Source organism: Simochromis diagramma, unplaced genomic scaffold, assembly GCF_900408965.1.
Source record: "Simochromis diagramma unplaced genomic scaffold, fSimDia1.1 OVJJ01000600.1, whole genome shotgun sequence".
Classification (NCBI taxonomy): Eukaryota; Metazoa; Chordata; class Actinopteri; order Cichliformes; family Cichlidae; genus Simochromis; species Simochromis diagramma.
The window spans coordinates 880-27,641 of NW_024387410.1; the positions used below are offsets into that span (position 1 = coordinate 880).

The following is a 26,762-nucleotide window of genomic DNA, read 5'->3' on the forward strand; positions in this document are numbered from 1 at the left end:
TTTCATGAGTTTTTGAGCATGTTTAGGCCCTCAAAAAGGCCCTTGTTTTGCCTGAATAATAATAATAATAATAATAATAATAATTAAAGCTGCAAGCAGCGTTATGAGGGCCCTCGCACCCCCGGCGCGTCGAGCCACGCCCAACACCTAAAACCAGCACCTCCGATCTGATGTCACATTGATGGAATTCATGCATTTAACCACCAGCTAACATTTCATCTCATTCAATCATGATTATAGTCGTCCCACTAGGTGGCGCTCTAACCATTACTGACAAATGGCATAACAAACATTTCCTAGCTCGAGTCTCATCACGCCTGCGACCTTTGGGAGAGATTGGACATTTTGATTTTGAGTGACAGCAGATTACTGCTTTTTGGCGAGTGATTGAAACTCCACGTGCCGCCATGACCACCCCATTTCCCTGAATGTAAAAAGCTTCGCAATTTAACATCACAAAGGTCTTTAGATTCCACACACAGGAGATTGCATCAATCTGATGAAATCCCTTGGAGGAGTACGTCAAAGCACGGTGCCTGAAAAGAGGGGAAAATGTTGCCAAAATTGCACATTAATTTTAAAATGGCTGACTTCCTGTTGGATTTGGGATATTGCTCCAAGAGACTTTTTTGTACATCTTGATATCTCCTATAAGCCTACCAGGTTTCAGATTCATACATAAAACACAGAGCTGGGGCTGTGGTTTTGAAATTTTGTAGGGGGCGCTGTGGAGCCATTTTGGGATATTCAATGAAAATGATCACATGACAACACAGCCTTCATCACATTGGAGGTGTGTGCCAAATTTCAAGCCTCTATAAACTTGCCAAGCCCCTCAAAAGCCACTTCATCTTTCATGATGAACAGCATTGCCACCAGGGTGCGCCGTTCAGTTTAAAGTCACAATTTTTGCACTGAAGCATCACGAGGGACTGATGGTGATATTCACCGCTTTTGAGGTGGCCACGATGAACCTGTGAAAATCAGTACAACAAAATTAAAGCCATGACATTTCCTGTTGCCACTAGGTGGCGCTGTCCGTATTTCCGACAATGGGCACATCAATCTGTTCAGGGCGGGTCTGACATCATGCCTGTAAAGTCTGGTACTGATCAGACTGGATTTCATTGAGTTATACTAATTTGTTTCTTCATGGCGTGACATCAAAGTTCGCCATGCTGCTGGGGTCACACCCTTTCGCGAAAACTCACAGTTTTCACTGTAACTCAAGACCAACTCCTTAAGGCTTTCCTGGAGAAATTTGAGGCTGCAGATGTCACCCATCACTATACTGTACCCCAAAGTGTAAAACATGACATTTCCTGTTCCCACTAGGTGGCGCTGTCCTTGATGTCAAATATGGCAGTTGAAATATGTTCAGGGGTGGAGCCTTATCATATGTGTTCACTTTGGTCAAGGTCAGAAAATGTATGACAAAATGAGAGGCAATAAGATTTTCATGGCGAGACATCGAAATTCGCCATGGCGCCACGGCCTCATAGTATTGTGAAAACTCAAAAGCTCCGCAATTTAACATGGCACAAGGGTGTAGTTGACACTGTCCAAATTTGAAGTTTAGAGGACCAAATCCCAAGGAGGAGTTCGTTAAAGTACAAGGCATGGAAACGGTAAAATCAGAGCCAAAATGTCACATTCAATCCAAAATGGCGGACTTCCTGTTGGGTTTGCGTCAATGTGCGCGGAGACTTTTTTGTTGGTCTTGGTATGGTACAGATGTGTGCCAAATTTCATACATGTAGCTCAAACTATGTGGTCGTAGGGCTGCATTTAACAAGGCATAGGTGGCGCTCTAGAGCCATTTCCCAGTGCTCATATGTAAAACCATTAAAATACAAAATTTTTCACCAGACCTGGCATGTGTGCAAAATTTCATGAGTTTTTGAGCATGTTTAGGCCCTCAAAAAGGCCCTTGTTTGGGGTGAATAATAATAATAATAATAATAATAATAATAATAATAATAATAATAATAATAATAATAATAAGAAACGGAGCAGATACAATAGGGCCTTCGCACTCTCGGTGCTCGGGCCCTAATAAATATATACACAATAACAGCAGCTGTACAAGTATTAAATGGAAATGAAGAATATAGTGTCCAGTGTTGTGCAATCCACATTTGTCAGTGTCTTGTGCAGTGCAAATATGCTTAAAGTGATTTAAGTGATGAAGTGAAAAAAATGTCCAGAATGTCCAGTGTGTGTGTAAGAACCATATGTGTGAGTCAGTACTGTGTGGTGGTGTGATTGAGAGACCGTATCGCCTGCGGGAAGAAGCTCCTCCTCAGTCTCTCTGTGTTGGTCTTCAGGGAGCGGAATCGCTTTCCTGACCTCAACAGAGAGAACAGTCCGTTGTTGGGATGGCTGAGGTCCTTCACGATCTTCCTGGCCTTGGTCCAACACCGCCTGCTGTAGATTGAGTGCAGGTCAGGGAGCTCGGAGCGGATGGTGCGCTCAGCTGACCGCACAACCCTCTGTAGAGCTCGTCTGTCCTGCATGGTGCTGTTCCCGAACCAGGTTAAGATGTTTCCCGTCAGGATGCTCTCTATGGTGCATGAGTAAAAGTTCCTGAGCACCTTGGAGGGCAGTTGGAAGTCTCTCAAGAGTCTGAGGTGGTAGAGACGCTGTCGGGCCTTTTTCACCACGGTGTTGATGTGACAGGACCATGACAGGTCCTGCGTGATGTGAACTCCGAGGTATTTGAAGCTGTCCACTCTCTCCACTGGGCACTCGTTGATGACAGGGGTCTGGTAGTTCCTCTCCTGCTTAGTGCTGAAGTCCACTATCAGCTCCTTTGTCTTACTGACGTTTAGAAGGAGGTTGTTCCTCTGGCACCAGTTCTCCAGATTCCTAATCTGCTTCAGGTAGGCCGCTTCGTTGTTATCAGAGATCAGGCCCACCACGACGGTGTCGTCAGCAAACTTGATGATGGTGGTGGAGCTGGTAGTGGCCACACAGTCATATGTGTACAGAGAGTACAGCAGGGGGTTCAGAACACACCCCTGGGGGGCTCCAGTGCTGAGATTGGTGGAGGCTGAGACATGTCCGCCCATCCTTACTGCCCGTGGTCTGCCAGTTAGGAAGTTGGAGATCCACTGACACACTGGCAGCCTCTGGCTTTTCCTCACAGGAGGCTCGGCTGGCAATCAAACAACTAATTAACCAACTCCAGTCAACAGATCATCAGCTAACTTAACAACACAAGTATTTACCCCCTTTGGGTCGGATTTTTTTCTTTTTTTACAAGCGGTTGGTCTGGACCAACAATTAAATAGTGTCGTCTGTCCACCTCTTTTCATGTCCGATGTCTCCACAGTTCAGTTAGCAAGCATTTAGTTAGCACCAGCGACTGCGTTAACAAACATACAGCAAATAGTGAAGGTTTGGTAGAGAAAGCTGGTTGGGTAATACCAAGTATGCGGTGAAGGAGGGGGGGTTACATTACTAGATGATTAAACATGAAACTATTTTGCTGGCAATAAATGAAATGATTAAAGAAAACCAACAAGCTATTTATGGAAGATAATTCATCATCTTATAAACTGGACTGCAACCCCCCTGGAAATTACACGCCTGGTCCTGAGGTCAAATCCACCATCTTTGTTTCAGTGCTGAGTTTCATGTTCTCCCGTGTTTGTGTGCGTCCTCTCCAGTACTCCGGCTTCCTCCCACAGTCCCAACACTTGCTTTCTAGTTTTCTTTCTTGGTTAGAGTTCCTCACAAATGTCCAGATTATTCTTCTAATGAAGCGTCGACCATGTTTTCAGTTCTTTGGAAGAAAACGTCGCCCTTTGCCATCCTTACTTTTCTTTGACTTCTTCAAATGCAGCTGAACTCCAGCTGGTATTTTCTTGGACTTTGCAGCTGTTTCTGGTCATCAGTTCATTCCTGCAAACCTCTGAAGCTGAACAACAATGATGCTGCATTGCTGGCTGATCCCAAAAGGTTGATTCTGTTCATCTGGACGTTTTCAGAAACGTTTGCTCACTGATCAGGTGACTTCTTCAGTCTCAGCTGACTGCAGCTTTACAACCTTACAAACAGCACATTTGCACAATGACTGAAAGCAGCAGCACCTGATATATATGATACTAATATAATACATATACATATATAATCCATACTAATGATGAAGGAACTGAGCTCACAGTCCATTGTTCATTCAGTGAACTACTCAGTTTATTTTGGGCCTCAGAAATGCTCACTCTGTTTGTACATCACTGTCAGCAATAGACTCATTCTGCTGTGTGGACAGGAACACGTGTGACATCACTTCCTGTTTGTTTGTGACTGAAGAGGAAGAAGTTTACAAGGAATCATTTAGAAGAGTTTCAAACATCAACTGATTGAATCCATGAATCTGAAAACGTGTTTGTGAGTGAAATCAGAATCAGAATCAGAATCAGAATACTTTATTAATCCCGAAGGAAATTAGGGTTACAGCAGGCAGCACGCTAATGGCGCATGCGCACTTACAAAGGAACCTTCTGACCAACTTTACAGAAACATCACATTAGGGAGACATGTCAGAGAGGTAGGCTGATAGGAAAAAAACAACGAAAATACATAACATGAGGTAAGAGGAGGAGAAAAAAAACTCCACTCAGACTGAGCTCCTAGTGGGAGAACATTTTGATAACAGAAAAAAAACACCTCAGCACAAAAAGCACATGACTATCAATACACCATAGAAACACAAGACAAGCAACAGGGGCGGGTAAAGGGTAAGAGAGAGCCAGTGTAGACAGCGCATCCGGTCCTGCAGCATGTCTGCGCTGGTCCAGTCGACTGCCATCTTCCCCGGTAGGGCACAAGCATCGAAGGCATTTGGAAAGGGAGGGGGGATCAGTGTGTGCATATCAGTGTGTGTGTGTGTGTGTGTCCAGAGTTCAGCTGAGACAGTGTCCTTCGCCCCGCCAGGCTAAGTAAACAGTCTTCAATCAATCAATCAAAATTTATTTATATAGCACATTTTTAAGACCGAAGTACACCAAAGTGCTTTCCAGTAAAATCGCAGTACAAATAAAATCACAATAAAATATAAATTACAAATATATGAAATATAAGATAATTACATAATCTACATACAGAGCCAGATGTAAATTACCCTAATTCGCCTTAAATGCCAGATCAAACAAATACGTTTTTAAACTTGATTTAAAAGACTGAATGGAATCTGACGCGCGAATATGAAGAGGGAGAGTATTCCATCGCCTGGGTGCAGCAACGGCAAAGGCTCGGTCTCCTCTGGTCTTCAGCCGAGACCTAGGTTGCACCAAGAGCAGTTGGCCCGATGATCTTAGTGCTCTCTGAGGGCTGTACAGACAGAGGAGATCAGCTAAGTAGTCAGGTGCCATATTGTTTAAAATTTTATAAGTAAACAATAGAATTTTAAAATCAATTCGATATTTGATAGGAAGCCAGTGTAAATTTTTCAGAACAGGGGTGATAGAGTCAAACTTTCTAGTGCCGGTCAAGAGACGTGCTGCGGCATTTTGGACCAGCTGCAGACGCTGCAGAAGAGAAGATTGTAGACCCAAGTAGAGTGAGTTACAATAGTCCAGTCTTGACGTAATGAAAGCATGAATGAGTTTCTCCATATCTTTGTGTGGTATGTAGGGTTTAGCCTTAGAGATTAGGCGTAGTTGATGAAAGCTAGTTTTTACCACAGTAGAGACCTGTTTGTCAAGTTTGAAGGAACTATCCATGAAAACTCCAAGATTCCTGGCAGTATCAGTAAGGTAGTTAGCAACAGGCCCAAATGTGTCAGTCAATTGTCCCAGAGGCATATTTCGGTCAAAAACAATAATTTCTGTCTTCTTCCCATTTAAAGTAAGAAAGTTACGTGATAACCAGTCCTTGACATCTTCCAGCAGACCCAGGTGGCCTTGCATGGAATGGGGGGGGGAACAGTCTAAACACAGTCGTTATCAGGGTGTTTTGTTCAGCTCCAGCCTTGAGGCCGCAGCTGGCGCCAAAGGGGTATCCGCATGAAGTGATGGTGGTTTTTACTTTAGTGCGAACAACTCATATGAATTTCAAAGCTGTTCTAAAAGTCCAACACTGGTCTCTCAATCTCCCGTTTGAGAGCCGTGAGCTTTTTATGATGTTATCCAAACTTACGTTCCGTGATGTTGTCATTCTTTTTGCTCAAAGAGCAGGTTCTGAGAACTCACGACCGCAGTGCACTTCCCCAAGATGTGGTCGAATTTGCGCTCAAAGGTGTTATTCGAGCTTGCCCCTTCAGATGTAATCCAGTATTTCACTCAGAGGTCTTGTTCTGAGTATTTACAGCAGCTGTAGCCTCTCCAAGATCTTCTCCGTGCTCCACTCAATGAGCCCATTTTAAGAAACTCACATCTCGTTCCATCATTTCAATCCCAGCGGGCAGCCTTGTGGGGGTTCCGCTTTCTTAATTCTTTGATAAGCCAGGGCCAAGCCAGCTCCGATCAGCAAGAACCCTGTTACCATGGTTCTGAATGGGTAGATATCTTCAGCAGTCAGGCTCACCCGAGCCCAGACTTCTCATTGACAAGGGGTGTCAATTGCATTCAGAGACCAGTTGAACAAATCCATAATTCCTATTTTAGGTTTTAGAGAACAGACTGTGAGAGAGTGTTCCAGGGAAATGTAAGTAAAAACACAAGACAAGACAAGGACATAAGAAGCTAAGCAGGGAAGTTAAGGGCAGGAGAGGAGAAAAGTGCGACCGTCTTAGCTGAGAACCAAGAGACAAAAAAAAGAAAAAGAGACAGACATGTACAGACTGAACTATCTGTTCAACAGTCAGAGTGTTTATCTAACAGGAGGACACTCTTTACACTCGACTCAGCACAGGGACACTGAGGAACCTCGGTAGACTGTAAACCCAGGATAAAGAGTTTGAGTGAATGTGGTGTTGAAGGTGTGGAGGTGGATCAGAGTGTCAGAGAAGACTCTGTAGAAGGACAGAGTGCCAGCAGGACAGTCCACATACACTGCTGCTCTGTTAGAGACAGAGAATGAGGAGGAGGAGGAGGAGATGGATGTTTGTCTTTTATTATGCCAGACATAGCAGGGACCATCATCAGAGAACTCAAGACTCCACGACTGATCATTGAGTCCAAAAACAAAATCGTTACTGTCTCCTTTCCTTCTGATGCTTCTGTAACTCACTGATATACAAATGTCTCCCCTCCACTCGACCTCCCAGTAACAGCGACCAGTCAGACCATCTCTACACAGCAGCTGAGGATGAAAACCAAATCTGTCTGGATGATCAGGATATGACTGAACCTCCTCCACATGTGTCACCTTTGTGTTGTTGTCAGACAGTTGGAGCTCTGTGTTCACTGTGTTTGTGTCGATTGTGAGTTGACAGGAATCTGATGGAGAGAACAAACACAATCCAGCTGCAGTTATTGATCCATCATCTGCTCATTGATTGACACTTTGATGATGACTCCTGACATGATGAAGATGGTTGAATGTGTGCTGCTTTGTTTTCATGAATCCCATTAAAAACACACTTACACTTCCTCAGACCTGGTCTCAACCATCGGACTCCAGCAGGCTCCACCCTGAAAAGAGGAGAGGGGTCAGAGCAGCACAGTCAGCATGCACACATGGACATTACATGGCTCTCATACACACACTGTTACACACTGATAAAGGAACAGGCCAATATTCTCACAATTTCACTTCAATCCGTATGTGGATCAAACTGCTCATGACTGATCCTGGATCTGTCAGCACACCACTCCATTGAATGAAATATGTCTTCATGAATGCTCAATCATCCAGGTAAATAGATCCCAAAAGGTTGATTCTGTTCATCTAGACGTAGCACTTTCAGTAACAGTTGAGTAACGAGTAACAGTTTTGTCACTCATCCAAAGTGACTTCTTCAGTCTCACCTGACTGCAGGTTTCCCCAATCTTATAAACAGTACATTTGCACAATACCTGAAACCAACCCACTGAATGAACAATGGACTGTGAGGTCAGTTCCTTGATCATTAATATAAAAATTGTCATGACCATTGATCAACAACTACTGAACAAAGCCCACTGATTAATTCAATTCAATTTATTTATATAGCGCCAAATCACAACAAAAGTCGTCTCAAGGCGCTTCATAGATACAGAGAAAAACCCAACAATCATATGACCCCCTATGAGCAAGCCCTTTGGCATCAGTGGGAAGGAAAAACTTCCTTTTAACAGGAAGAAACCTCAGACAGAACCAAGCTCAGGGAGGGGCGGGGCCATCTGCTGTGATTGGTTGGGGTGAGAGAAGGAAGACAGGATAAAAGACATGCTGTGAAAGAGAGACAGAGATAATAACAGGTATGACTCAATGCAGAGAGGTCTATTAATACATAGTGAGCGAGAAAGGTGACTGTAAAGGAAAAACTCAATGCATCATGGGAATCCCCGGCAGCCTATGTCTATTGCAGCATAACTAAGGGAGGGTGCAGGGTCACCTGGTCCAGCCCTAACTATATGCTTTAGCAAAAAGGAAAGTTTGAAGCCTAATCTTAAAAGTAGAGATAGTGTCTGTCTCCTGAATCCAAACTGGAAGCTGGTTCCACAGAAGAGGGGCCTGAAAACTGAAGGCTCTGCCTCCCATTCTATTTTTAAATACTCTAGGAACAACAAGTAGGCCTTCAGTGTGAGAGCGAAGTGCTCTAATAGGGTGATATGGTACTACAAAGTCATTAAGATAAGATGGGGCCTGATTATTTAAGACCTTGTATGTGAGGAGCAGGATTTTGAATTCAATTCTGGATTTAACAGGAAGCCAATGAAGGGAAGCCAAAACAGGAGAAATATGCTCTCTCTTTCTAGTCCCTGTCAGCACTCTTGCTGCAGCATTTTGGATTAACTGAAGGCTTTTCAGGGAGTTTTTAGGACATCCTGATAATAATGAATTACAGTCGTCCAGCCTGCAAGTAATAAATGCATGAACTAGTTTTTCAGCGTCACTCTGAGACAGGATATTTCTAACTTTAGAGATGTTGCACAAATGGAAGAACGCAGTCTTACATATTTGTTTAATATGTGCGTTGAAGGACATGTCCTGGTCAAAACTGACTCCAAGGTTCTTCACAGCATTACTGGAGGCCAAGGTAATGCCATCCAGAGTAAGAATCTGGTTAGATACCATATTTCCAAGATTTTCAGGGCCGAGTACAACAACCTCAGTTTGAGGTGAATTAAGAAGCAGAAAGTTAGCGGCCATCCAGGTCTTTATGTCTTTAAGACATTCCTGCAGTTTAACTCATTGGTGTGTGTTATCTGGCTTCATGGACAGATAGAGCTGGGTGTCATCTGCATAGCAGTGTAAATGTATGCTATGTCTTCTAATGATGCTGCCTAAGGGAAGCATGTATAATGTAAACAGAATTGGTCCTAGCACTGAACCCTGTGGAACTCCATAATTAACCTCAGTGTGTGAAGAGGACTCTCCATTTACATGAACAAACTGGAGTCTATTAGATAGATATGATACAAACCACTGCAGCACAGTACCTGTAATACCTACAGCATGTTTTAATCGCTCTAATAGGATATTATGGTCGACAGTATCGGATGCTGCACTGAGGTCTAGCAGGACAAGCACAGAGATGAGTCCACTGTCAGAGGCCATAAGAAGATCATTTGTAACCTTCACTAAAGCTGTTTCTGTGCTGTGCTGAGCTCTGAAACCTGACTGAAACTCTTGAAATAAACCATTCCTCTGCAGATGATCTGTTAGCTGTTTGACAACTACTCTTTCAAGGATGTTTGATATGAAAGGAAGGTTGGAGATTGGCCTATAATTAGCTAAGACTGCTGGGTCTAGAGATGCTTTTTGAGTAAAGGTTTAACTACAGCCAGCTTGAAGGCCTGTGGTACATAGCCGATCATTAGAGATAGGTTGATCATATTTAAGATTGAAGAATTAATTAATGGCAGGACTTCTTTGAGCAGTTTTGAAGGAATGGGGTCTAGAAGACACGTTGATGGCTTGGAGGAGGTAATTATTGAAGTTAACTCAGAAAGATCAATTGGAGAAAAAGAGTCTAACTTAACATCAATGGTACTACAGTAAGAGTAGCTGTAGATAATATTACATCTGTGGGATGATTATTGGTAATTTTTTCTCTAATGATAAAAATTTTATTTGTGAAGAAGTTCATGAAGTCATTACTAGTTAACGTTAAAGGGATGGTTGGCTCAACAGAGCTCTGACTGTTTGTCAGCCTGGCTACAGAGCTGAAGAGAAACCTGGGGTTGTTCTTATTTTCTTCAATCAGTGACGAATAGTAAGATGTTCTGGCTTTGCGGAGGGCTTTCTTATAAAGCAGCAAACTATTTCTCCAAGCTAAGTGATGATCCTCTAAATTTGTGACACGCCATTTCCTCTCCAGATTACGAGTCATCTGCTTTAGGCTATGTGTTTGAGAATTATACCACGGAGTCAGGTACTTCTGATTTGAGGCCTTAGTTTTCACAGGAGCTACAGTATCCAGAGTTGTACGTAGTGAGGAGGTAAAATTATTATTAACAAGAAGATCGACCTCTGTTGGGGTAGCGTTCAGATAGCTGCTCTGCTCTGTGTTGGTACAGGGCATTGAAGATGATAACAGTGGGTGGATTATATTCTTAAACTTAGTTACAGCACTTTCAGAAAGATATATACTTTGATAAAGTCTATTCTCCACCGCTGTGTAATCAGTTATTGTAAATGTAAATGTTATCAGCAAATGATCAGACAGGAGAGGGTTTTCAGGAAACACTGTTAAATGTTCAGTTTCTATGCCATATGTTAAAAACAAGATCTAGAGTGTGATTAAAGTGGTGGGTGGGTTCTTTTACATTTTGAGAGAAGCCAATTGAGTCTAATAACAGATTAAATGCCATGTTGAGGCTGTCATTTTTAGCATCTACATGGATGTTAAAATCACCGACAATAATTATTTTATCTGAGCTGAGAACTAAATCAGACAAAAAGTCTTAAAAATCAGAGAGAAACTCTGTGTAAGGCCCAGGTGGACGATAGATGATAACAAGTAAGACTGGTTTCTGAGTTTTACAGCTGGGGTGGACAATGTTAAGCATCAGACTTTCAAATGAATTAAAAGTCTGTCTTGGTCTTTCGTTAATGTGAGGCTGGTGTGAAAAATTGCTGCCAAAAGCATGGATAAGTTTCTCAAGGTCCTTGCGTGGTATGTGATGCTTGGCCTTGGAGATTTGACGCAGTTGGTAAAAACTAGATTTAACTAGAGAGGATACTGGTTTGTCGAACTTAAAGGAGCTGTCAAAAATATACCAAAGTTGTTAACAGTGCCAGGAAGAAAGGCGGCAAGGGGTCCAAGAGTGTCAGCAAATTGGCCCCGGGGAATACGGTTTTCAAACAACACGATTTCCATTTTCTTGTCATTTAATAAACAGCATACTGATGGCGAAATGTCATTATTCAGCTGAAAGTACATTTTTATATCATCAGCATAATAGTGAAAGGAGATATTATGCTTTTTGAAGATAGAGTCTAGGGGTAGCTTATACAATGAAAACAACATAGGGCCCAACACAGTTCCCTGGGGCACACCACAGTAGAAGGAAGCAAGAAAAGATGAGCAGCCACCAATGGTGACGGAGTATGACCTATTCGAAAGATACCATCTAAACCAGTTAAAGGCACTACCTCTTATGCCAAGTGTATCTTCAAGCCTCGTTAAGAGCATATTATGGTCCACCATATCGAAAGCAGAAGCCAAGTCCAATAGAACTAAATCTGTAGAGCACCGAGTCGGCAAATAAAAGAAGGTCATTAAGGACTCTCAGCAGCGCTGATTCAGTGGTAGGGCATGGTTTAAAGCCAGACTGGAATTTATTGCAGATATCATTTGCATCCAAATAGGCCTGCATCTGCAAGAGGACTATCTTCTCCAATGTTTTGACAAGAATGGAAGTTCGGAAATCGGCCTACAATTTGCAAGGTCCTTAATATCAAGGTTACTTTTTTTAGGATGGGCTGTAATACCGCTTGAAGCCAGCTAGAAGACAGTGATAAATTCATTAAGGATAAGATACTGGGCCCAATTACATCAAAACCATCCTTGACAAAGTGAGATGGGAGGATATCAAATGATTTTTCAGTTGATCAATTATTTGCTTAAGGGTGGGAATTAACACCAGCACAAACTGATGAAAAGTTGATGGGCACACTAAGTCTACGTCCACACTAGCCCAGACAGATTTTAAAATACCGTTTTTGTCTGAAAATGCTCCGCGTCCCCACCAGCGTTTTCAGTCGTTTTCACAGAGTTGTGTGTCCATATTGAAATGGCCAAAAAAATTACGTTCCAGTATTGCGCATGTGTGAAATCCAAGATTTGACCTGCCTCATTTCTGTCTGCCGTTTATTTACTTTGCAGCTCATTGAAATGTCGCGGCAAAAGGTCGAGGAAACACCCCGAGTTTTTTTAATGGACTAACAATGAGGTGGAGTTGTTGCTGCAAGTAACACAAAAGTAAAAAGTTGCCAAAGCAAGTGAGAATTAAATAATTTGAAGAAAATCTTTCCAGAGCATGTACAAACTGATATTAATCTTTAATAGGGCTGTCAGAATTGAGAGCAAACAAAACAACTGCTGTATAATGCCCTTAGCTATCTTTGTTTAATTGGTCGCATGATTGCATCATATGAGTAAAATGTGTCATCGTTTAAGAAAGTCTCCGTTTTCACTGTCCACACTGTGATGCAAATGCGTCTTCAAATGTATTCATTTTCGAGAGCGTTTTCAAAACGCTACGTTTCTCCTTTGGCAAAACGCTGTCTCGGTGTGGGCGGGAGGCCAAAACGGAGAGAAAACGATGCACTTTCGTTTGAAACCGTATTAGTGTGGACATAGCCTAAGATAGGGGCAGAGCTCCTCACTAAGTAGTGTATGGCTTTTAAAGATCTAATTTTGTCTGTGAAGTAATTTAAAAATTCTATACAGAGGGCTGGAGAGGATGCCCACAGGACTTCGGGACAGGGATTGACCAATGAATTAAATATTTTAAATAACATTCGGGGGATGTGAGTGGCAACAATAATATCCAACAGAAAAGCCGCTTTAGCCATTTTAGCAGCATTTTGAAATTCCAAGGGGCTCATACGTAGTATATCAAGGGAAAACTGGAGCCTATCTTTCTTCCATCTCCTCTCAGCTTGGCGGCAAGCCTGAGGTAAGACACATTTAGTGTCATTTGACCAAATTTGGGAGTGAGTTCTGGGACTTTTCCCTTTAACTGGGGCAACAGCATAAAGGATATGAGAGCATGTGGATATCAAAGAATTAGTGTAATCATCAGCCGTAAGAGATATAGAATCTGAACGCTGATTTAATTTGCATCACATGGAAAATTGTCAGAAATCCCAGAATTGTCAATATTCTTAATACAAAATTCCAGGCCTCATGAAATAAAGAAGTCAACAGTATGGACTTTCTAATGGGTAGGTACATTTGCCCACTGAGACAGGCTAAAAGAATCCATAAGAGCGAGAAAATGTACAGCTTGTACAGCTGCTGTTATTGTGTATATATTTATTTATATTTAGATTTCTTCATACATTCTTATATAGTTCTATATTGTGTATTGTGTATTTTGTTGTACAGTTATTTTATTTTCAACTTTAATTTATATATTTATCTTATTCTTCCCAGTTAAATTTACCCTTCATTCTAATTTGTGTTGTACAGTTATTTCATTTTTAACCTTAATTTATATTTTATTCCTTCCTAGTTAAATTTACCCTTTTTAATTTTTCATATTTATTTCCTATCTTATTCATAGCCTTTTCCTTTTTTGTTTTCTTTAGGTCACGAGCAGTTGTCCAAGCATTTCACTACATATCGTACTGTGTATGACTGTGTAAGTGACAAATAAAATTTGAATTTGAATTTGAATTTGAATCCTTGGCTAACAGATCATTTTTGGAGCAGATATGAATATTAAAATCACCAGTAATAAGAGCACAGTCGTAGTTTAACAGAGATCCTTTTTTTTTTTTTTTTGCCTGTCCCGTTTGGCTCTTTTGCCATCAGAATTATTGTCTAAAGGCAAAGAAAGATGCCCTACGGATTTACTTTACCAAATTGACCATCCCAGCCTTCCCATAATGGTCCATTTGATTCACCTTTTATTGTTTATTTTATTTTCACTTGCTGAATACGGGACAGACTTGACTGGAGGAAAGAAGGGGAGAAAGAAAGAGGGAAAGAGAAACAGCTGAGAAGAGGGACGGGGGAGAAGGGCAAAAGACAAAAACCAACAGAACGGGCAGGAAAAGAAAAAAAAATGAAAAAAAAAATGCATCTATCGATCACCTGGATCACCTGTTGAGAAAGAAAAAAGAAAACAAGCAGAAGAGAACAAGAGTAATAGAATAAATAACATCACAATGATATATGGGAATATGACAGTAAATACTAAATATTAAACATTATTGTGCAGCACATAAGATCAACAGAACACAGTGTGCTTTGAGGTAGGAGCCAAAAGGGGTGTAGTTTGTGGGTGTGATCACACGTGTGTACACCTGTGAGCATGGACGTGCTTGTTTTTTTAAAAGGTTCCTTCATGTAATGATCTGCTAGAGGGTGTGGGGGGGCCACAGCCCCGTCCTCCAGGGCATGAAGCAGGTATGGAGGAGATCAAAACTCCAGACATCCAGAGGCCCCCAGAACACAAGAGACCAAGGAAGACCAACAGAGGGGCAGCCACGCCACTGTCCCAGTAAGAGCTGAGCAGAGTCCCAGATGAGGGCTCACTCAGCAGCCGCGGAGCAGAAGCCAGGGGGAGTTGCAGTGACGCGCCTGAGAGCTCCACCGGCAGCCAGCTGTGCCTGAGTGACCGAGCCCCAGGCCGAGAGGCCGGGGGCACCCCACCTCCGAAGTGGCCCGAGCGAGCCCCTGGCTCCAGGCCCCGATAAGTGGCCGCCAAGGAGTGAGCCGGCGTGTACCTGGACGCCCATCCCCATACACAAAGAACCACCAACGCACCGATGTCTGAGGGAGTCCGCCACTGGCAGGGGAAGTGGTGGTGGGGGGAGATAGGCCTCCAAACCTTGGAGGGCCCGAGATGTCCCCAGAGAGGTGACAGTCTGACACCCAACCTGACATATAGACACAGACATACAGGCACACACAGATACAAACATCCATTCCCACCCTCATGCTCTCATATACACTTACTCCACACTCAACCAACGTGGAGACAGACATAAAGAGATGCTGTACACACGATCACACTCCCCAAGCATACTCTAAGAACCGGGTCTAGGTACCCTTGCCCCTGGAGGGGGGAACTGCACCCAGACCCAGGTGGTGTTACCCTTTTCCCTGCGGTGGGGAGAGGCAGACCGCCCCGACTCCGCAGCAACAGGGAGGCCCCACACCCCAGACCGCAGTCGGATGGCCAACTCCTCCTCCTAGCCCCCCCGCTCCAGCAGGCCGCAGAAAACGGGGGTGAGAGAGAAGACTCCAAACCTCCCGCTCATTGTAGTGTTGATGCATGTGTGTTCTAAGGTGCCTTTAAAACCCAGGAGGGCATGGAGCTACCTGCCAGAGAGCAGCAGGTAAGCGCATAGTCTCTCCTGCTAGCCCTCAATGTCTACGTGTATTTAAAATTGAGAGGTGGGCAACGACGCCAGGGGTGAGGTGTACACCCTGATGGTAATTTGGATTCCGTGTATCGTGCCCACCCCCCAAGATCCTATATGTATGTGTAATGAGAGTGTGAGGGGCAAGTGACCCCTCCCTGGGGCCAGCTCCCCCGCTGACCCCAGTAGGCACCCCCATACTCCGCGACCCGCCAAGGAAAGGGGGCCCAGGCCCATCCAGACCGGGGCCCAGTGCAGCAGCGCCGCCCGGCCCCACAGAGCCCGGGACAGTCCACCCTATCCCACCACAGAGAAAACTGCACCCACCCCATCATCCACTCATCTTCCAGACTAACTAGTCTGTTAAACTAGACTAGTTTAACAGAGATCCTAAAAGATCAGAACTTCAAAACTGGGCTAGGTAAGGGAGGGCAGTTGCCGCACTCTAAATTTATGTTTAATGACCTCTACCTCTACCATTCGCCCTGGGTGAAAAAAAAAGACACATATGTTCGTGAAGGTTCTCAGTCATCCAGGTCATCGTAGTCTATGGAGCTTGGAAATAAAAGCGTCTGGACTTCTTTAAGTTGCTTGAAGATGTTTCACCTCTCATCCGAGAAGCTTCTTCAGTTCTAGGGTCAAATGGTGGAGAGTCCCAGATGTCAATTTCAATTCTATTTCAATTTTGCCATTTCTCCTCAACAGTTGCCCATAGTGGACCTCATCACAGCAACGGAAACCAGCATATGGATTAATTAATTATCACAAACAGAAGCAGAGAAAATCAGGATGAAAGTTACAGTCACCCTCTTCATTGCCAAAGTCCCCCCGTCTAACCTCACAATACAAGAAAAGAAGGCTGTCGCTTTCCTGAGCAAAGACCACAACATCACTGTATTACCAGCTGACAAAAGAAGGTGCACAGTGGTTCTAAACACAACAGATTACCAGACAAAGATCACTACTCTCCTCAGTGACAACAATACGTGCGAAGCCTTAAAGTGAGACGCCCCAAGCAGCTTCAAAAAGAAAGTTATAGCTGGTCTTCAAAACCTTGAAAAGGACAAAATCATTGACCGCCTTTTTAGACTAAAAAAAAACACAGTCCGGAGGGAGTAGCTCGGAGAAGGAGAATGCCTTTCATGCCTTAAGATGAATAAAAATACTTAAGAAAAAAAATCCTGATTGAGGTTATCATAATTCATGCATGAAAGGGTTAATCTTCCTGCAACTAGACTCCTTGGAGAACCCCTACATAAATATCCATGTACTATCCAGTTAGACTACTGTGTCTGTCCCTGAAAATGTACCTGCATGTGTGATTGTTTATGTATCATCTGCAGGAAACAAACAGGAAGTGAGTGAAGGACACAGGAAATGATTCCAGCTCTTCCTCCTCTATCAGACATTCTCTCCATACCTGAGAGTGTCCAGTCTCCAGCCTGGATCCTTCAGTCCAGACGACAGCAGCTTCATCCCTGAGTCACCTGGATGATTGTAGCTCAGGTCCAGCTCTCTCAGTTGGGAGGGGTTGGAGCTCAGAGCTGAGGCCAGAGAAGTACAGCCTTCCTCTGTGATCAGACAGCCTGACAGACTGCAGACACACAAAACAACAATCCATCTGTCAACAATCATTTTCTCTTTGTCACAATAACATCTATCCATTTACATCCATTCAATGTAACTTTATTTAAAAGTGACAATTCCCAACAGACAACAACAGTCGTCTGAAGCGGTTTAACAGTGTAAGGTAACAGCCTCCAATATTAGAGAGAAAGCCCCAAAAATCAGACAATCCACTGTGAGCAGCACTTGGTGATGGTGGGAAGAAGAACTCCCTTTGACACAAAGATCCTCCCAGTGAAAAAAGGCTCCAGGAGGAGCATCTACCATGACTGGTTGTAGGGTGAGGGGAAAGAGAAGAGATGAGCTCAGAGAGACAAGAACAAAACACAAACTAAGGGGAGAGAAGACAAAAGTTAAGGACATGCAGTAGTGACATCAGGAGTGAAAAGAGGGGAGAAGAAAGCAGAGCATCATGGGAAGTCCACCAACAGCCTGAGCCTATAGCAGCATAACTAAGGGATGGTTCGGGGTCACCTGATCCAGCTCCAACTTTAAGCTTTATCAAAAAGGAAAGTTAAAGGATGATCTTCAAAGTAGAGAGGGTGTCGGTCTCCTGAACTCAAACTGGGAGCTGCTTCCACACCAAGTCCAGCATAGCCAGGCATTCTTTGTGTTAGCTGGTTTGACAAAACCACCTAACACAAAGAAAGCTGGTTTCATATACTAAAGCTAAAAAGCGTAGACAAGCAAAGCAGAAGAAGGTTTTGGAATCCAAGCTAAAACACACAGAAGGAGATAATCTTAAAAAAAACCTTCTAAAGGTAAGAAATTTATGCTCTACGTTCAGCATTAGACTGTCTACTGACAAAAGATACAATAACTAAAATTAGATTTGCTAGGCAAAGGGTCTATGAACATGGTGACAAACCTGGGAAATACTTAGAATACCTGACTAAGAAGAAATTAGACTTTTAGAACATCACTTCAATTAAAGATGTAAATGGAAAACAGTTTTTTGACAACAGCAGTATTAATATTATATTTAGAAAGTTCTATGCATCACAGATTCAGACAAATACAGCAGACCTATTGGATGTATTTTTCGCCCCTCTTAACCTTCCCAAGTTGTCTGAAGATCAGAACCTCAAACTGGACTCTCCTATATCAAAACAGGAGGTATTAGATGCCATTAAATAGCTGAAGGTTGGCAACATAGTGGGACTGGACTGACAATGTGCCAAGTTTTATAAAGAATTTGGAGAAATTTTAGCTGGCCCCCTGTTGAACAATTACAATGACTCTTTTAACCCCTTCAAGGCCTACCTTAGAACCAAGACCGCCAGAGCTTGTCTTTCTATTTTTACCTGCTGCAGTGCTTTTTTTGGGAGCATTTCCAGTTGCTATACATCAGTACATCAAAACTGGATTAAGTTACTTTATAACAATCCTTGCTCCGCAGTTTTCACAAATGCACGCATCATTCAATCAGAGCTCCCTGACCTGCTGTCCATCTACACCAAGCGGTGCAAGTCCAAAGCTAGGAAGATTATGATGGACCTCTCCCATCCCAACAATGGACTCTTCTCACTGTTGAGGTCTGGGAAGCGCTTCCGCTCCCTTAAGGCCAAAACAGAGAGAATGAAGAGGAGCTTCTTCCCCCAGGCTATTCGGGGCCTGAACCAGGTGTAGGACTGGACTCTCCCAAACACGTCACTATAAGACTGGACTCTCACACACGTCACCACACGCACCACCACACATTTCCTATAATCCTATAATTCCTATAATTTATAATCCTTATCTTTATAATCTCTTCTGCTATTTGCACATTCTTTACTGTAAATTCCTAAGTTAATTTGTACATTTTTGTAGTAAATTGTAAATATTGTAAAACTTTTCTTCTGTCATTTAATGGTCGGGCATTGTACAGCTACAAGCATTTCACCCCCATGTCATACTGTGTATGGTTGTGTGTGTGTGACAAATAAAAATTTGAATTTGAAAATGGGGTGCGGTACTCCAGATACTGAAGGGAACCAGACAAGGCTGTCCCTCTTTGCATAGAGCCACTGGCAGAGGCAGTACAAGCTCAGGCAGACACAAATGGTCTGTCCATAGGACAAAGATAGCATAAGATTACTCTGAATGCTGATGATTTACCTGTTGTGTTGACTCGGCCGAAAATGTCAATCCCCTCTCTGGTTGAAACTATTAACCCTTTAAGACCTACCATAGAACCAAGTCCGCCAGAGCTTATATTATACTTTTACATGCTGTAGTTCCATTTTTGGGAGCATTTCAAGTTGCTATTCATCAATACAACCATTATAGCCCAAATTTTAATAATATGTATCCATTAAGTGAATGGTAATTACATAAATTGCAAAAAAGTGCAATAAACTACAAAAAATTGAAAATCACTTTTGTATTTTTAATATATATATTTCTAGTTAGAGAAATTTAAGAGGCTTATCCCTCAAAACTGTAAATACAAAAATGATGCACAAAATAGTTCCCCACCACAGGAAATCTATTTTGAGTGTCTTCACAGTTTTATTTTTGAATAAAAAATAATAATTGCAAATTTGCAAAAAACAGCATGTGCATTAAAATAAACTATTTCTAGCAGTGCAATTTGAGTTCTAAGCATCCCAGAAACAATACAGAAATTCATAAAGTCAAACATAACTTTTAAAAACACCAGTATAGGCTTATAAGGCCTCGAAGGTAAAAGAAAACCAAAACATTTCAGCGAAAATGATGTCACTTCCGGTTTTGGGCAGGTAATGGCGGATATAAGGAGGTATCAGCTGAGCCCATATGGGTATAGTTGCCAATTGGGTACAACAGCACGCTCCTGTCTGGTTGGATATTGAGAGCTCTATGTCCAAATTCCGTTTGAAAAATTTGCTTTTTGTGGGAAAAGTTAAGACCTTAAAGATGCTCTGTAACAACCCATTATCTACTTTCAGAGTTTGGCGAATGATTCAAAAACTAGAAGGAAGGTCTCACTTAACATCTCTTTTTACTCCCTCATCTGATTATCCTCCCTTTTTGACTGGGACCACTGACCCTGGCTTTCGGAACTGGGCTGCGAATGGTATTTCTATCTTTTCTGACTTAATTGACAGGGCCAACCTTATATCTTTTGACCAGCTAATTAATAAATAAAACATTGATAGGCGCGACTTCTTTAGATATTTGCAAGTAAGGGACCATAACCAAAGAGCTACAAAAATACTTAATAAACAAACGGTCTTTAACTATGAAAAGCAGATATTTCAGCCAAATCTTAGAATGTCTATGAAAATTTGTTGTGGCCTGTTAAAAGAATTTGGGCTCAAGGACACAACTTATTTAAAGAGGACTTGAGAAAAGGAAAGGAAATTACATATAGAGATTAGTGCTCTCTCTTCCAGACTATAAACCAAGGCACAATGTACATTTCAAATTCCTTTAATTTTAAATATGTTTATATTGTCTATCCTGTAAAATAGTCAGATGTCTATTCATATTAATGTACAGAATTCACCTGCTTGCTGCTACTACTGCACATTCACCCAGTGTATATACTATATATATATATATATATATATATATATATATATATATATATATATATAATGTTCTTCCTCTACACCCCCCCCCCCCATTTTTGCACATGTCGTGTCAGGCTACATTTCACTGTGTGTTATACTTGTATAACTATGCATGTGACAAATAAAGAACCTTGAACCTTGAACCTAGTGACGAGGCATGGAATGAAGTCTGAGAGAATGCTAAATCTCTGAGCGTCTGTAATAAAGTAAACTGTCCCCTAAATGTAAAATAGAAATGGGCAACCTCATGCACTGTCTATGGTCCTGCCAGAAAATGCAACAATTTTGGTTTGTCATAAAGCAGGGGTGGCCAACTCCAGGCCTCAAGAGCCGGCATCCTGCAGGTTTTTGATCTCACCCTGGATAAACACACCTGAGTCAAATGATTAGTTCATTACCAGGCCTCTGGAGAACTTCAAGACATGTTGAGGAGATCATTTAGCCATTTGAATCAGCTGTGTTGGATCAAGGACACATCTAAAACCTAAAGAACACCGGCTCTCGTGGCCTGGAGTTGGCCACCCCTGTCATAAAGTGTGAACTGGATAAGATCTTCACCACTGACACTGAATGCAATCCATTGCGCATGCTACTTGGAGTGGCAAATGACAAAATCGGGTGGTAGTTTGGAACGCAGCTCTATGTACTGTTAATGTTCTTTGCAAGAAAAGGTGTCCTTTTGAACTAGATCAAGAACACAGCCCCATCTAAGACTAAATTGCACCGGACAGTACTGGAATATGTGTCACTAATTTGCTAAAATGCAAGTTACATAGTAGGGACAAAAAGTTTCATAAAATATGGGGCCCATTTATGCCGGTTTGGATATTTCTGCTATTTTCTTACAGGCCCTGGTACGTCACTGCTATTTTACATACGTGTATCGGCGGCGACTATGTGGACCATGCTTGGTCCACATAGTCGCCATTTTCAGTGGATGATGATCAAGATGTTTATATTAAGTTACTGTTTATACAGTGATTAGGATCGGGTTTGAAATGATCATCAGTGGACAAACGTAAATCCTGACCTGAGAGTTTCCATTTTACAGTGTAGACTCTTGACTCCAGCAGACAGAAACTTCACTGAAACCTCCAGATCACAGTTGCTCAGGTCTAGCTGTCTCAGACTACATGAGTGGGAGCTGAGAACTGAGAACAGAGCGTCATAGCCTCTCTCTGAGAACTTGCAGTGACTAAGTCTGAAAATGAAAGATAAACATTGAACAAACATTGTTGCTGAAGTGAACTGAGGGTGCACTGAATAGTTATTACATGTAACAATACTTAATTCTGTCTTTTCAGGAATCATTCATACCTTACCAAGATACAAGAAAAAATGAGGTTTATTAGCTAAAATACACTGCTTAAAAAAAAGAAAAATATACACTTATCAAGATGGTATTCAGTACAGTGGTGGCTCAATTCTGGTAGTTTAAGGCAAATGCAAATTGAATTTCACATGCCAGGCAGTGAGGGGAGGGCCCACTAAAGGATATCAGGCCCTCATACCACCATGATGAAGTCTTTTTTATGATTGTTTGCTCAGACTCATTAACACCAGTAGTCTGCTGGAAGTTATTTTGTAGCTCTGGTAGTGCTCATTCTTGTTTGTAGAAAATACAAGATCAGTTTAAGCTGGTTTTGTCCAAATAAAATTAGCAGGTGCCTTGGAGGGGCAACAATAATATAACGCCCAAAACAGGGATGGTTTTATGGGTGGAAACCAGTTATATTTTTCCCCTCCTTTCTGACTTTGTTAGTCCCGCTGATTGCTTAAGGATGGTCTACAGCCCTGTCCAACTCCCCTAGTGTAACTGCCTGTCTCCCAGAATCTCCTACATGCTCTTGAGAATGTGCTGGGAGACACAGTAAACCTTCTGCCAATGCCACATATTGATGTGTCATCCTGGATGAGTTGGACCAACAGTGCAATGTCCGTGGTGTCCGGGTAGCCTTAGGCTACCAGTATTGACATGGACCATAATAAACAAATAAAAACAAAAGTCAGAAAGGGTGTGTGTGTGTGTGTGTGTGTGTGTGTGTGTGTGTGTGTGTGTGTGTGTGGAGGGGCACTCTCCTGCTTTGGGTGTTATTTCATTGCTGCCCATCAAAGGTATCTGTTAGTAGCATAGTATATTCTTATTGGTTAAATCTGCCAACTGATGAAAACACAATATCCTTTGATCTGACCTCAAAGTATTCACTTTACAGTGTGGAGCCCTAAATCCAGCAGTCAGTAGTTTTACTGCTGAATCATGCAAGTTGTTGTTACTCAGGTCCAGCTCTCTCAGACTGGAAGATTGGGAGCTGAGAATTGAGGACAGAGCTTCATCGCTTCTCTCTGAGAGGTTACAGAAATGCAGTCTGTGGAAAAAGAAGATATTTAACAGTCTTTTTTGTTATATATTAAAGAGATGTTGCAACATGCTATAAATTTGTCACACTAACAATGAAAAATATTCAAATACAACAACAAATCAAAAAAGATTACCTTGATTTTCTTAGAATTTTAATTGACTGTTTATTCTTAAAGAGTTCTGAATATTACTTAAACTTACCTGAGCATTTCCAGTGTACACCATGGACTCTCCACTGCAGCAGAGAGAAGCTTCATTCCTGAAGCTTGCAGGTCATTGAAACTCAGGTCTAGTTCTCTCAGACTTGAGGAGTGGCAGCTGAGAACCAAGGACAGAGCTTCACAGCCTCTCTCTGAGAGATCAGGAATACTCAGTCTAAAAAAAGGAAAGAAAAAGATATTTTTCATATGTTGCACCTTCTACAATTAAATTAAATGTCTGACCTGCTGGCAGAGGCTTACGGTGCTCTTTGTCATTTTCCCAATTTAAATAGCTACGATAATTCAAAATAATTCTTACTAGTGATGGTAATTTTGATTCATTTTACTGAATCGAGTTTTAATAAGTCACTCACCAAAGTGAATCGGGTTTTTTGAGTCATTTGCGTCACTTAGTCAGTTGACCAGAGAGTGCAAAAAATGTACATTTTCACTCAAACTTAATTTTCTTCTCTTTTCATGTATATCCTACTGCTAAGATGAGTGATTCTAAAAGAAAACAACTATTTTATAAAGAAAAAAAAGAGCAAAAAAAAAAGGGAAGGTTCTAAAGGGAACATTTTTTTGTTTATTTTTATTTTATTAGAATTTTCCCTAAATGTGTCAAATATATATTTTCTCATCTAAATTTCCACTAAGCTGTGAGCCAGGGGGTAATGTGCCTTAACATTGGTTACCAAGCAAGAAGAAGAAGAAGAAGCTGTGAACCAGGAGGGAGCGGGTGAGCGCGTGAGGGATTTGTTCGCGCTATGATTCAGCACAGGAGGGAGGGGGTGAGTGAGTCCTGAGTGATTCGCTTACGCTACGATTCAGCACAGGAAAGGAGGGGGTGAGTAGCGCAAATGTGCTGTTAGCATGTTAGCAAAGCGATGCTACTGTCTAGCTATTCTAGCTATTGTCTTGATGTGAGCTTCTACTCAGGGTTTTTTCTTCCAGTTCAGAGCAGAAATGTTTTTGTTAAGATACTGGATGTTGTGTTTTTCTCCACAATTTTTATTATAAGATAGATATATCTCTACTAATCAAATTAGTTTGCTAACAGCAACAGGGATGAGTGAGTGAGTCAGTTGGGCTTTTGAATCATGATTCATGAGTCAGTAAAGTGATTCTCGAGTAGTGAACGATTTGTTCATGATCCGCTGTTAGAGGAAAAATGATTCTATGTAACTTTACCTTCTTTTAAATGTACAAGCTGTGTTTAAGATAAGTAGTTTAGAAGTGTCTTTCAGATTTTCCCAGCAAGGACATATTGTTTCAGATTGTTTTATCTTTCTTAGCTCTCTGCTGACTAGACTAGAACCATATATGGAGTTGTTTTATTTTATCTGTTTATTATTTTCTTATCCTGTTCTCACTGTCTCTGTGCTCTGTGCCTATAAAAAATGCCAAGCCACTGTGCATGGTGTGAGTTGTTCTCAGCAGCTCACCCGTGTACACGTTTAGCAAAGAAAGTAACTTTGTCTCATTGTGTCTTTATTTCTCCTGGGTTTTTTTTACAGAGTTTTCCCCCAACATTTCTTGGTCCTTCGGAGCCGGAGCGCCTCCATCGTGTCCCATCTCCATGACCAGTCCACGTTGTTCGCCTGTCGACAGCTCACACACCAGGTGTGTGATAAAAGACCAAGAGCGTTAAATTCGGGTCTTGGCCAACGTCTTAGCAAGTGACCCACGGTGGTGGGGCCCGATCGAGGTGGACCAGACCCGGCGACACTGACCAGGTAGATACAGAGCCCAGGGACAAACGAAAGCGCAGCATTAGAAATCCGAATCAGACATCGGGTTTATTTCGGCCAAGGTAAATGTGCAGAAAGCATACAGAATTGGGTTCCGGTGAGTGGTGGCCTCAAAGCACCAATGTAAACAGCACACACACCACAACGAGGCACCACAGCCCGCAGCAACGACACACACACACCACACATGTGTCTATATATACATAAACATGCATACACAACATACACAAAGCTGTGTAAACCAACTAAATAACTAACTAAACTTTATAATACATAAACTACAGAAATGAATGAGGTGGAATGAATACTACAGAATGTACATAAGGTGCAGTTGCAGTCTGGCAGTGGGAGCAGTGTGACAGTTCAACTGTTAAGAAGGGAGATGGCGAGGGGAAAGAAACTGTTCCTGTGTCGGGTGGTCCTGGTCTGCAGGCTTCTGTACCGTCTGCCAGAGGGCAGCAGATCAAAAAGTCTGTGTGCAGGGTGTGAGGGGTCTGTGATGATTTTCCCTGCCCGTTTCCTGGTTCTTGAGAGGTACAGATCCTGGATGGAGGGCAAGGGGGCACCGATGATCCTTTCTGCTGCCCGTACAGTCCGCTTCTGTCCTGTTTAGTGGCTGCACCATACCAGACTGTGATGGAGGAGCACAGGACAGACTCAATGACCAGTGTAGAACTGGATAGCAATCACTGCTCCTGTGGAAGACTGTACTTCCCCAGTTGTCTCAGGAAGTACATCCTCTGCTGGGTCCTTTTGAGGATGGAGTTGATGTTGGTCTCCCACTTCAGGTCCTGGGAGATGGTGGTACCCAGGAACTTGAAGATCTTCACAGTCGACACAGGGCTGTCTGATATGGTGAGGGGGGGCAGAGTTGAGGGATGTCTCCTGAAGTACACTGTCATCTCTACAGTTTCAAGAGTGTTCAGCTCCAGATTGTGCTGACTGCACCAGTGTACCAGCCGCTCAACTTCCTGCCGGTATGCAGACTCATCACCATCCTGAATGAGGCCAATGACAGTGGTGTCATCTGCAAATTTTAGGAGTTTAACAGCCGAGTTCTTGGAGGTGCAGTCGTTAGTGTAGAGGGAGAACAGTAGTGGTGAGAAGACACATCCTTGAGGGGCACCAATACTGAGGGACCGGGTTTCAGAGGTGATCTCCCCCAGCCTCACTTGTTGCTTTCTGTCTGTCAGAAAGCTGGTGATCCACTGACAGGTAGCTGGTGACACGCTGAGCTGGGAGAGTTTGGAAGAGAGAAGTTCAGGCACGATGGTGTTAAAAGCCAAACTTAAGTCCACAAACAGGACCCTGGCATAAGTTCCCGGGCGGTCAAGGTGTTGCAGGATGTAATGCAGCCCCATGTTCACTGCATCATCCACCGACCTGTTTGCCCGGTAGGCAAACTGCAGAGGGTCCAGCTGGTGGCCTGTAATGTCTTTCAGATGGGCTAACACCAGTCGTTCGAAGGATTTCATGACCACAGACATCAAGGCGACAGGTCTGTAGTCATTCAGTCCTGTGATGGTGGGTTTCTTGGGAACAGGGATGATGGTGGAGCGTTTGAAGCAGGATGGAACTTCACACAGCTCCAGGGATCTGTTGAAGATGTGAGTAAAGATGGGAGCCAGCTGTTCAGCACAGGTTTTGAGGCAGG

General features: G+C 42.6%; 1 protein-coding gene and 1 long non-coding RNA gene across 7 annotated transcripts; one reads left to right on the forward strand and one right to left on the reverse strand.

Annotated features, from left to right (window-relative positions):
• The first annotated feature begins 6,763 nt into the window (after window positions 1-6,763).
• On the forward strand, window positions 6,764-14,698 carry LOC120720806. Its single transcript, XR_005693047.1, has 3 exons — window positions 6,764-6,873; window positions 11,059-11,062; window positions 14,686-14,698. It is a non-coding gene; the product is annotated as an uncharacterized LOC120720806 (long non-coding RNA).
• On the reverse strand, window positions 7,527-23,762 carry LOC120720805 (ribonuclease inhibitor-like). 6 transcript variants are annotated; one of them, XR_005693044.1, is made up of 5 exons: window positions 23,359-23,762; window positions 22,991-23,164; window positions 21,829-21,999; window positions 17,054-17,177; window positions 14,335-14,368 (listed from the first exon to the last, which is right to left on the reverse strand). XR_005693044.1 is itself a non-coding variant. In XM_040010585.1 (5 exons), the coding sequence occupies exons 1-5, from the start codon at window positions 23,562-23,564 to the stop codon at window positions 14,365-14,367; spliced, it is 729 nt and encodes a 242-aa protein (XP_039866519.1). In that variant the 5' UTR covers window positions 23,565-23,762; the 3' UTR covers window positions 14,335-14,364. The 6 variants fall into 6 exon arrangements, 3 of the variants coding, with proteins under 3 accessions (XP_039866519.1, XP_039866521.1, XP_039866518.1); XM_040010585.1 differs by having other exon boundaries at window positions 17,054-17,227; XM_040010587.1 differs by lacking the exon at window positions 14,335-14,368 and having other exon boundaries at window positions 16,230-17,177.
• Window positions 23,763-26,762: the final 3,000 nt, after the last annotated feature.

What these genes read in the sequence shown, in the direction of transcription:
- LOC120720805 (XM_040010584.1), bottom strand. Translation starts at nt 23,564, where the DNA reads ATGAAAAATATCTTTTTCTTTCCTTTTTTTAGACTGAGTATTCCTGAT. An exon ending in TGTAAAGTGAATACTTTGAG is followed by an intron (nt 22,000 to 22,990) that starts GTCAGATCAAAG and finishes TTTCATTTTCAG; the next exon opens with ACTTAGTCACTGCAAGTTCT. An exon ending in TGTAAAATGGAAACTCTCAG is followed by an intron (nt 17,228 to 21,828) that starts GTCAGGATTTAC and finishes GTGTGTCTGCAG; the next exon opens with TCTGTCAGGCTGTCTGATCA.